The sequence below is a fragment of the Lingula anatina genome, chromosome 5 (genome assembly GCF_051362555.1).
Source record: "Lingula anatina isolate TDL-2025a chromosome 5, LinAna3.0, whole genome shotgun sequence".
Classification (NCBI taxonomy): domain Eukaryota; kingdom Metazoa; phylum Brachiopoda; class Lingulata; order Lingulida; family Lingulidae; genus Lingula; species Lingula anatina.
In genome coordinates, this window is record NC_141771.1 from 8,681,168 (window position 1) to 8,693,955 (window position 12,788).

Below are 12,788 nucleotides of genomic sequence, written 5' to 3' on the forward strand. Positions count from 1 at the left end.
GATTTTGTAGTGGCCATTTACCTGTACCTTTCAGCTAACACAGTGAACGCAATATGTGTACTTTCACCGAACACAATCAGCACATTGCGCAATCTCAACTAACACAGCGTGACGTCACAACTCACCACGTATTGAGTCACGAGGCTAGCTCCTGTCGCTGGGGCACTCCACTGTATAACGACTGCTGTGGTGTTTCCACCCACCTGCATCGCGTTCTGAACTTCTGAAATCTCTGTAATAAAATATAGTTAACTGGTGGATGTGATAAAGGGTGATGATGAGTTGAGGCAAAAATGATAGCCTTGCTCCACATCACATCCTGCGACCTCCAATAATGGTAATGATTTAAAAACATTTGTGTCACTGTGGCCTTAGCTTTTTTTTTTTTTTTTTTTTTTTTTTTTTTTTAATTTAGATGTCCCTATTCACCAATGAATGTAATTCCGGACAATCTGACCGTATTTGTCCCCGGACATTGACAGAAGAAAATCTGGCCCAATGACCCCCAGTTACCCCCTTCACTCCAACTATCGCCTTTCAGGTGTCGCAGTTACATCATAATGGTAATGTTCCTCTTTTACCATTTTCTACAGGTACATCTGACATGTCACATCATTGAGTGTTTTGACCTGCTTAAAGATGCGGATAAGATTTGAATGACGTGAACTCATTATATTTATGTTTTGAAATCTATAATTGCAAGATCAGTATTGATTGCAGAAACACGACATACTGATCTCTCAATCGATTCCGTAACTTGACATTCACATTTTTCTTTTACATTTCAACAATAGTTCACCTTTTTTGGCAAATGCACTGACTATTTGATCCTTTTGCGAGTTATCTTTATTATAACGACGTGGTCATTTTTAAATTTCACCAAGTTGGTTTCACACAGGTGAACTCACGAGCTCAAAATTGCTGGAATAAACACATTTTGAATAGGATTTAAGGGTTTGAATAAACATTGAAATTCTAAGATTAGATTGTAAATCACTTGATTCACAGTATGCTAAGGTGAATTTTAGGGAGTGCAGTTTCTCGCAGTCAATATTCGGACATGATTCCAATTCAACTGCGCAGCATTTTTCTATTCTAATTATCATGCCTTTCTTTTCTCATGTTTAACTCGCGTGAGTGGCCTCGCTGGTCAGGTTTTCTCTACCGTGACGGTTTGATTTGTAATGTCAACAATTCAATAAATAAACTCATTGGTAATAGAATTCATACCGTGGAGGAGCAAATCGAAGTATCGATTTCACCGTTTACATACCAGAATTTTCGCTTGTATGTCGTTAGAAGCTGGCTTATCCTATATTTACGATCTTAAAAACATACTCTTTACATATATGTATATTATCATTCTTTATTTCTTTTTCTCTGTCACGCTCTCTCCCTCTAGATCTGTCACATTCCCACCCACCCAATCACACGCATACGCACACACACACGCACACACACGCGCGCGCGAGCACGCACACACAAACACACACACACAATAGTTTGTCCATACTTACGACATTCTACTTTCTTTATTCCAACTATCACTAGGGTGAATATCTGCAAAAGATAAAACACAAGGTCAAACATGTATTGTATTGTTACCTCATTCCTGCAAACGCATTAGGCAAAAAATTTGAGGACATTAATTGTGTATTTATACTGATCTAAAGATATTTTGAGGGAATTGGGGAAAGCGGCTACGGAATCATGTCGTCATTTCAAAGTATTGGTTTGCTAAACCCAGCCTGTATCTAAGCTGCCTTGTGCTCTATCGGCAAACAAATTACTACTTATTTCGTAACATCTGGATCGAACGACCTAGACATTGAGTGCTTTGGTTACGTAATCATTGATTACTCAGTATAAGCAATGACCTCTCCCCATAGACAGTGTGTAGGACCCTGTTATAGGACAAGGAGTTTGCGTTATTGACAAGAAAAATGTGAACCTTTCTTGGTAGTAAAAACAGCGGCGTTACCAAAATATGAATAACACATCTATTAACTCGTATATATTAATAAAACTACTGTACAAAGTCGAACAATGACGTGACTAGTTTAAAGATGCATACAAAGTCAATTTTTTGTCACAAAAACCAACCAAATGCCAGCATATAGTTTCAAGTAGTATAACTAAGAGAATTACCAAAAGGCATTGTTTAATTTTACCCGAAAATGATGTTTGAACGGATTTTTCTGCTGGCATTCTAAGCTATATGTCAATGGGGCAGGAAAGTAGGTCACGAAAGTAGGTTAAATTTACAACCAAAAATTTAAAGAAAGGAGCAGTCTAAAGGTCTATTATGGCTGATCGAGTGATCTAGTCAGTTTATCCCTTGGCATGTCGAATTTATTTGAGTTATATAAGAATCACGTAGAAGTGGTTTACATGTGTTACTGGGAATCCACGCTCCACCGATGCTCGGTTCGTATGTACCTTTAAGGACACAGCAGTAATATTTTAGCTATCATAAATTACGCTGAACAATTATACAAAACGTGTGGATAAAAATCAGCCTGGGGAAGGTAGTTAAAACAATCACATGCTATTTGAATGAAAATAACACAATATTTTAGGACCTTTAACGCGGGATTTTATAATATGAAGGAAATATTATAATTTGAAGAGTGCATCCAAAAATTTAAACAAAGTACTAGTTCAAGCCTAAAGGTAGTACTAGGGCAGACCGTTTGGGGCATGTGGTCGGGTTATATATCATCATTTTGATTACTGGCCTGTAGATGTATATGCATTATCTTGTCAAATATCATCGAAGCTTTGGAGCAGCGTTGCGTTCCTTTCAACAAATCTGTATGCGTTAATAATACTAAAGGCCTTTAGAGGGAGAATTATTTCAAGGCATGTAAGCGAGAGAACCTCTTTCCATTGCTGTATAACCTTAATCTCGGAGACGTTTTTAAATACTAGCTTTATGGCAAATCAAATAAAGTCCAAAAGGGTTATGTATTTTTTCATTAATGAAAGGGCGTGAACTTAATGGTTTTTGTATCGATTTCTTTAATCTGACGTACCGCCATTGCACAATAAGTGTTGATTTTTTCACCCCTGCATTGAATTGTCAAACAAATGCGCAATAAGTGATTTATGATTTTTCTCGGGGCATATGTTCAAGACGTAATATCGGATGGTTTTATTGATCAGAAAAAAAAACCATAAAATTCGCTTTTGATCCCAACTGAATGTGTAAAACTGACGAATGTTTCACAAACATCCTTTTTTGTGCGAAAATAAAAAAAGATGAGACATAGCAATGAATCGTTCAGATACCGCAATTGAGGGGTGTTAGTGTAAAGAAAAAAGGTCTGATTTTGGGTGACATAATACACTATCATCCGAGTGATATATGCCGTGACACCTTCAGGGTCGGCGAGACGTGTTCAAGGCATATATCGCGAGCGGGAGGCAATGTATTGAGCCTCTTTGACAAATATACCGATAGAAAGTCGAAAAACGCCCCTAAAAATGAATAAACCGCATGTCACCACTGTCACATATATGTAGCATCTCCATGTATGTATTCAAATCAGCATGGTTTTCTTTTTTATTATTGGTGTGCATAGTCTTGAATTGTTGGTTTGGGAATTTGCAAAAGAAGATTTTCATTATGTCACTTGTCTTTTGGGTGTTTGTTAGAATACCTGACTATGTATATATTTCCTTGATAGTTTATTTATTCATTTGCATGTCTTTGATCTCTTGTTGAACACCGTACTCAACGTTTTTGTTCATGATTGAGACAGGCCTATAAAACCAATTTAAGTAAAAATATATGCTGTTATACTGCATATCATATCACTAATTGCGGCTATGAAGGATATTGCGAATTCTTGTACTAAAATTTGTAGTAACCGTACTACAATTTGTAGTAACCGTTTGTTTTGCTTGTATTGCCATATGTGTTGTCGTTACACGAGTATTAAATGTCCAAAACATTGTGTGCACCACAGTGGCCATCTGTCTGTTTTTCCACACTGTCCGCAAGAACAAATAACGACCTCCACGTTCTGAAAATTTTGTTTCATTACTCTACCTATAGCAACATGCATATAAAGTTCAGGCGTTTTTCACTTTCCATTCCAAATATCGACAGACGTATCACCATTCCTTTGTGTTTCGATACGGTTCGGGCTGTCACGTAGACTTTGTTTAGCAATTAATGTCATCAGATGTTACTTCTCAAGACCTTGTTTGGGTTCCACGCGTTATATTGTTTAAATTGTCGTGATAATAATTGAATCAAATTCGCAGGTGCTCGTGTTTTTCTATGCTCGGTGATTGCCTTAGCAAGAGAAATGGTTTAAATATAACTGTAGGTACATGTAGCTACACGCATTAAAAGCTAAAACGCGGCGTTATCTATTTTTAAGCCTCAGCTAGATTTGACTGATATTTTTCCCGAAATATTGACGAAATTTTGTTGATTAGAAACATCAATGTATGTCATAGCTTGGACGATTAAATTCCATTTAAAATATTTTGCTGGCTATCAAAGTAAAGATAAAAGAAAAGCTACAAATAGCCTTCGTGGAAGCCACCTCAATTCTCAGTTTCAGTGACAATACGTAATGTTGCAAGGCGGACAAAACCGTGCATTTTCAATTGCCATGTGAGCAAGACCACGTGTGTCAATTAATGACTTATTAGATACTATGTAAAAAGAAACATGATATTCGGACATATGTACCTTAATGCTGTATTACATGTAGACAGGATGAATACAAAAGCATGATCGATATTTCGACATTTGTACTTCTAAGGATCATCTTACTTGGCGTGAAAGGTGGTGCCTTGGTTTTATCAAGGAAAGATAAATAAATGCATGACTTAAAGTCAATGTGACCCAAGGGACGCGTTCCAATGTTATTCTATGGATCTTATGTACCAGAATATTTCTTAGAATGTGTTTGATTGTCATTTTATTCTTTTGGAAAAGCTTTATATTTATTTCTATTTTCATCTCAGTACTTTTTTATTGGTGAGATATTTCCGGGTTAATTTTTTCATTTTGATTGTAATTTGATAAACACTTTGCCTTTTCATTTTCGCTGGGAAAGACATGATTTTTAGTGGTTTGTGTGGAGAATATTTCACTTTATCCGATGCAGTGGCATCATTTTGGATATTTTCATGCATAAATTATATATTTTAAAACACTATATAAATAAGAAAAATAAGCAACAATTAAAAACAAAAAAGTTTTTCTCACGTTGTTTTGACTCGCTCAGAGCAATTTTCCTAATCAGAAAAACAGTTGTGCGGTTGTGAAACGAACTGTGTTCTTTTTGTCGAGCTTATCAAACATACTTTCTTTCTTGTTGGTACAAAAACATTTATTTGGGATATTTTCCAACAATATTTTTACACATTTACAGCATATGAAAAATAGTTGTTTAACCATGTGCATGACAATTTTTGTGGGACTTAGCCGTAAGGGAGCACAAAAGTACTGCCTGCTGTGGTTTTAAAACAATAATATTTACATGTAAGTAGTGAAAATATCTTAAACTTAGAAATATACCAATTAATCAGACAATAACCCATATAAAAAAAAAAAAAATATATATATATATATATATATATATATATATATATATATATATTTTTTTTTTTTTTAATTATTTTTTTTCAGTTATTAAGAGTTACTTTAGCCCGTAGTATTAGGTACTATGCGGAAACAAGTTTCATAAACGTTATCCATTTAGTCATAATGTTCGGGGAGTCAAAAACGCAACAGATAAAGCTAATGAGGCTAATAATAATTTCTCTCATCTTAAAGTTATAATAATTATATCAATAATATCAATATTAACAAAATCGGCAAACATGTACTCTTAATATACACTTCCAATCGTGAAAAAAAGTTTGGATTTACAAATGTAGCTAAATAGACGAAAAACAAAGAAACTCCATTTACTTTCAGGCCCCACTAATTACTTGATTACCACATTAAAATTATATGAAATGAAGGGCAGGGCCAAACTAGAAAATAATAAACTTCTAGACTGAAAAAAAAACATTAATAAAACTATATTTTTGAACAATCTGGTTTTTCCTAGTCAATAGCACCTGGAGGCAGACCTATTCCGAAGCGAGAGAAAAACATTCGTGTCCTTGCTTTTTGATAACTTACCAGAGAGCACGCGATCGAGCGAAGCACCATAGTTTGATATTGACTGTCTTTATAGGATCGTCTGGCAATTCAAGCTTTCTGCCGTGAAATCAAAGCACGGAGTATTCGTTTGAAAGCAACTTTAGCTAAGTTCGCTTGACCTCAAAGCGTGGTTGATTTGGGATCCGTTCTTTAAGATTTTCTGGGTTTATCAGGTGTCTTTCTTACGTGTCTGATGCCTCCTTGTCGCAGTGAAACTTAAATTTAGCAATCCCAAGAATGGTACTACATCCAGCATTAGTGCATCTATTTCTGTTACAATTTCGGTCAGTATATTTTGCAATTCTATTTCAGCTTATTTTACGGTATTTGTCCATTTCCAGCCAAACTTTTTGTAACCCTACACATTGCACTCAACCCGTTGATCTGGAAAGGGATTCACCGACAATTCTCTCGCCTCTCGTGCTTTCGGGTTACCAGTACAGTGACCAACGTAGAACGACTCGAACATCAGTCGATATCTGATCAATCGCCCGCTGAACCGTGAGACGCCTTAACGGTACGGTAATACTAGTGCCTGTACTACTCCTCCGGCCTGAGGCGCCGAATAAATGTGTTCGTCACATAACGGGAGCTGCAGCTGTTCGTTTCCCCCGATTGAAGTTTGATTAACTGGACCATGAACAAAAAATCGAACAGGATTGTTAAAGTATTTGATTCACCTTTCTCATTAAGCTAATTTAAAGAAGTCAATGTCAATTATATTACATGCCTCATTATTATTTTTACTGATGTTGTCATTTTCTAAAATCCGAGATACATACTTCAATACCTAATAGTAAAATACAGCCGGTTGACTGGTTATATTCATTAGCTTAATTGATGACATTATTAAAACCTGATAATTAATAAAGCCGGATGACCGATAGTCTTTACAGTTTAAATGCGTATGTTCAAAAATGAAACAGGGTCTTTGGAAATAATAATAATAATAGTAATAATAATAATGATAATAATAATAATCATTCTAAAGTCCAAATAATGTTCAATATACTTTACAATATGAATATGATTTATATGACATAAATAAAAGAAAAGAAGAATTATTGATAATTAAGTCATTTTGACTAAGATAATAATGTAGACTTTAATGTCCGTTGTTTCATTAAGTCTACTGAAAAGTTATTAAGATTCTAGTTTCATAAAATGTCATTTTTTAAATTATCCCAAGGTATTTTCAAATTCCTTTTTAAACGTCATTCACACAAACCTGCGTCCGTGTTTCCTTGTCTCTTCCTAGTTCTTATTTAATCTGATAGACTTAAGTGTGTTGACAATGATGTAATGATGCCTGCGGTCTAAGATACTCAGGGTTAGTGAAACCCCACGATGAACAGTATTTTTTTTTTTTTATTTTGGTTTTTATAAGACTTTGCTACTTGTTTTTGAACGGGTCGATTCTCTTTTTGTTTGGACCCGTTTCTTATAACAGAGCACACTCGATTCCTCATTATTTTCTTGTTATTGTAGTTACATTAACGATTGGTATAAACAAAATAATCATCCCGTTGCGTCTCCCCTTCCCCTGTCATTCATGCTCGCGCATTAGAGCGAGATTTCATTGTTATGTGATTTCCGATATATTTTGTGCGTGATTACACAATTTTGTTCAATCGGTTGCGTATCTGCTTGTTTCCTTTTTCATTATTGTTTTTCTACCTGGGTATATGGTCAGCTATTGCACCCTGTGTTTGAGAGCTTACTGCAAATTAGTCTCAATTATTGATATGCATATGCTGATTTGATGCCCAGATCGACTCGAAGCAAGCCCATTATTTCGGTCTTTGAAATACAGGATGTCGTAGTGGCTTTTATCAATTGAAACAAGGCTTCTAGAAAGATCGTGCCAATAAAAAGTGCGTCTTTTTTTTTTTTGTTAATGGCTTGATTGCTTTGAGATGCAGGTAGCTTTGGATTCTTAAGTATCAAACCGTCTAATGCATTGAACATACTTCCTTTTTTATTATGTTTATATTTTATTGCCCTCTCTGTAATAAAGATTCTAGGGCTTCTTTAGACGAAAAACTGAATTGGCTCTCTAGAATCGGCTGTCTAGATCCGAGTTACGTTGTAAAATAAACATACAAGATTTATCAATCGAAATTTTAGCTTTCAGTTGATAGCGGGAATGTGTTAGGTGTGACAGGGTATTATAGTGTCCAGTGCGTTAGTTTTGCAAAAGCACCAAGCTCAGCCGCAAACGTGGCAAATAAGAACCTCGAGAGGATTTAAAGTAATAATGAAAGCCGTGGATGATAGAAAATTGAATAAGAGATGACGAGACTGATCTAGGAAAAGATGGACCCTATTTTACTATATTATTGCATCGAAAATATTAACCGAAGTAGCGACTTTTTTTTCTTTTTGCTCAACCACGGCAACTTTGAAGATAAATTATTTTTCCTGGTCACATACTGGTGTTCAGTTTTATTGCTCGTGTTAAAACAAATGCGTTTCCTTTTTATATCTTTCGCTAAAAGTTTCCAAAACTTTGACACATCACGGATTGATAGAATTTAGGACCCTTTAGCTGTAGGTTACGATATAGCAATTCAATCTTTTTATTGGGATATGTTTAAAGAGAAAACCCTCAATTAAATTTAACCCAGGTACCTAAACTTTCAAGATACAAGATAACGTTCAATTTACAGTATTTTATTACTGTTACTGTTACTACATGTGAACTACCCTTAAACAGAATTATTTTGGGAATTTCAATTTAGTTTCCACTCCTCTTTAATGCTTTCTTCGGTCACTAGAATCTGGTTTCTTAGCTTAGATTACACTTATCTGACATTTATTCATTGCAGGTTCACATACGGAGCGCATACAGACCCCCCTCCCCCCCGAACTCGTGACAAAAATAGAGGTCTTAACTGCCAATTAAACACAAACTCTTAGTAGCACAAGGGGCAAAAACAAAGAACACTCTTCAAGCTAGATTTCTCTAAAAGGAATGACTAAAAAAGCATTTGCCACTACAAATGGAATTACAAACGTTACCGACCGATATCTAACTTAAAAACGCGCTAAAGACACGTCCAAGGACATGTCAGCTGAAATGTTTTGTTGCCGTTTAAATAATTCAGGATGATTAGCTTCGATAAAAAAGAGCGTTATGAGCACACATTGCCCGTCCATTGGCGATTGAATAAATATTATAGTCGATAGCATACTTCGACCTTCCCCTGTAGGGGTGATAAATATTTCCGTAACCATAAAAGAAATCGTCGGAACACATCGAAAAAACGATAATTGGCATACTTTTGGTTCGATAGGTATTACGAGACAAATAATGGTTTCAAGTTTATACCAACAAAATGACAAAAAAATTTTGTGTTGAATTATTTATCGGACAAAATGAAAACAATGAGTTCGATAATGAAGTGTGATGCTACCTATTCCAATCCGGACTGTCCAAAACCTTGACCTTAACACCGATATACATAGAATAAGCAAAATAATGTAATAAATTGAATATTGAAAAATATCTGTTATGATATTCCTTTTTAATGATAGAAGAACATTCTCAAAATACCAATGCAATCTCCAGGTTCCATGATACGAACTAATATATATAAGAATCTACTCATAGCACTGCATGTTTTTTATTACAATGTAGGTATTACATATTGCACTGTCCACGAGCTAGAAATACACGATAGCATTGAGAGCTAAGGTGTAGCAGTGCATTATTTGTCATGTTCATACAAATGGAAATCGCACACGTTTCCGACCCTCAAACCCCTCATTTTGAACAGAATATGCTAATATCATCGCGCTTAAATATCATTGCGCAGAAGGCGTTATCATTTTTCAACAAATGGGTCATATTCATTGCAATAATGTACTATTCTCAAAATGAACGAACAAAAAAATGACATAAGTAACATAGTTAATTTGTATTTAGAATTTAATAATAATAATAATAATAATAATAATAACAATAAATAACAATAATAATAATATTGATGTATTATGAACATTTGCTAAGAAATATCTGAATGTTTCAGTAGGAAAAACGATCGGATGGCTTTATATTCAGACCTATCTGCATCAGTTTTTGAAAATAAAATTAATATTTCATTGAAATGCCCAATCATTTTTTTATTGTATTCGCCAGCAGTGTTTGATTTAAAATACACAAAGTTTAATATTTCTCGTGCGTCTTATAGCGTCACAGGCGTGGCATGTCACACACGCTTGGTGTGGCAAGACAGCTGATGTGACACTCACGGCGTCAAGAGTAAATAATTATCATTCTAACCTGCAAGTCCTCCAGAATTCTTAATTAACGGGGTCTAGTTACTTAACCTAGGGTCGATGATAAACCCCTCAGGGTCACCCATGTTAGAGCGTAAGACGTGTCCCTTGACAATACCGTTAGGACGGTCAATACTGTCGCAGCGGACTGTCAACATAGGCTTTAATAAGATACGCCCCAGGTGTTATATATGCCAATAGCTAACAGACCGGCGATTTTAACGGTCGATAGTTTGGAACAGCAGTGCACGAAGTGTCTTGTTTGAGTCAGGCGTGGTACATGTAAGTATCACGTCAAATGGCTTCTGAATTAATTTCTAAGATATTTATAATGTAATCAAGAACGATTTGAAACAATATATTTTAACGACAATGTTTTTTAATGAACTTTGCTGTGCACGTATCACATGGATGTGAGGTGTTTTCTTCATTGATTTCTAAATCACTTTGCTCAATACTTTCATAAAATATTATATAATGGTTTGAATCACGATTTGAAACACATTTCGTTGTTTTAACAACTTAATTATAATTTGTTTAGAATCCCTTTAAGACGATTTAAACGGCGTATAGATAGGGACAAGACAACTACGTATATAAGAAATCTTCTTTGCGTCAGGCTCGGTTCATGTAAGTATTAGATATATCTGAAATATTTTCTTAATTGATTTCTAGAATATTCTGTAGTGTTTTCAAAAACGATATGAAGGTCTCTTTGTTGTTTTCGCAATTTTATTATTTATTTATTTGTTTATTTATTCTATCAAAAATCAAATACAAATCAGCAGAAAAAATTTAAGTTTATCAGTAAACTGAGGGTGATGCAATGAATAAAATTCAATTTCTTTAAATATAAATTGCTCTCTCTCTCTCTCGCTCTCTCTGTATTTTTTATATCATCTGGTTCACGAGCAACGTGTTTCTTTGTATGTGTGGTTTGTGTATTCATTTCCTGTTTTAGCTAGATTAAGATATTAAATAAATAATTGATATTAAAATATTACTGATACAGCAGTTGTATATAGACCTATAGTATGTTGAGTACTGTGACAATTATTTCACTTTCATCTTATTTCGTTTTTATAAGGCAAACATGGCCGTCTTTTTTTCTATTTAGTTATCTATTAAATTTAAACTGTTTATTATTATTATCACATAAAATTATCCATTGAAACATGTTATTGATAGATTCAAATAATGGATGGTTTCATAGTTAAAGACATGGTGTGCAAATTTCTTAATTGCATATATTTCATTTTATTTCTAATTATTCTTAAATATTATAGCTGGTTTATCATAGCTACCATGGCGATGATGATTAGGTCTGCAAAGAGAAATACAACTTAGACTTTTCTCCTATAAATCATTTTTAAACAATTGGTAAATAACGCTGCTGAGTGAATAAAAATAATGGAAATTTATGCTTATGAAACATGAAGAATAGCAAAGACAACTATCTTTTGATCGCGTGTTCTTGCTATTGAACCAACTTGTATCTTAGAAGGCTTAGTATTTCTACTGATAAAAACACCAAGTCTACCCAATTGCCGTTTCTACTGTCATGCGCACGTAACATGCTTGAGTCATGAACTGCTAATGAGTAACAAAACTTGATTTATTTTAAATTTGGTACAAGAAAAATGATAATTTAGGCAAAGGGATTTTACATAGAAAATATTCATCAATTTCTTACATATTTTAAATTCATCAAACGATACGATATATACACCACAATCACTAATGAACCTATAGAAAGAATTTTAACGTCCCATATGTTACCTCACACATTGCAATTGATGTTTTTCAGACATTTTTTCGAGATGTAAGATGTAAAAATAGTGCATATTGTACTTAAGCTGTTTGTTACATGCGCATCTCTAATGATCGTCAGAATTGATTTCACTCAGCCCAAAGCGGATAGCATTTTACAATTTGAAAATGCTTGGCGGGAATATTGCATTTTATTTATTTCAAGCCTTAATAAATGCTAAACAGTACTTCAATACACCATCAATGTACTGTTCACATATACGTATTGTCAACTCTTAGCTTTAAACAAAATGAAATAAAAAAAAAAAGAATGACAATCAATGTGAAAAATTGTTTCAAAATTACACATTTTGTGGATAAAGGAGAGCATAGCCTGTTGTAGTATGAAAGCATTTGTGCTATGTTTTTATGGTTTTGATGTATACGCAACCTCCGTAAAAAACTAAAATCGGGGCAACAATTTGTTGAGACACACGTTTTCGCAAACAAGTAAAATTTCGTAGTTGAACAATGGATAGATTTTACATAATAGAAATCCTTCAAATCCAATCTTTGATTTTTT

At 34.3% G+C, this 12,788-nt stretch overlaps 1 protein-coding gene across 1 annotated transcript in view; it reads right to left on the bottom strand.

Annotated features, from left to right (window-relative positions):
• Positions 1 to 6,748, bottom strand: part of LOC106154780 (uncharacterized) — a 32,248-nt gene extending 25,500 nt beyond the window's left edge. Inside the window, exons 1-3 of the mRNA XM_087013647.1 lie at positions 6,155 to 6,748; positions 1,518 to 1,560; positions 126 to 232 (exon numbers count right to left, since the gene is read on the bottom strand). Coding sequence (XP_086869773.1) covers positions 126 to 232; positions 1,518 to 1,560; positions 6,155 to 6,184 — 180 coding nt within the window. The 5' untranslated portion in view covers positions 6,185 to 6,748. The remainder of the gene's footprint in view (positions 1 to 125; positions 233 to 1,517; positions 1,561 to 6,154) is intronic.
• Between the last annotated feature and the right edge of the window lie 6,040 nt (positions 6,749 to 12,788).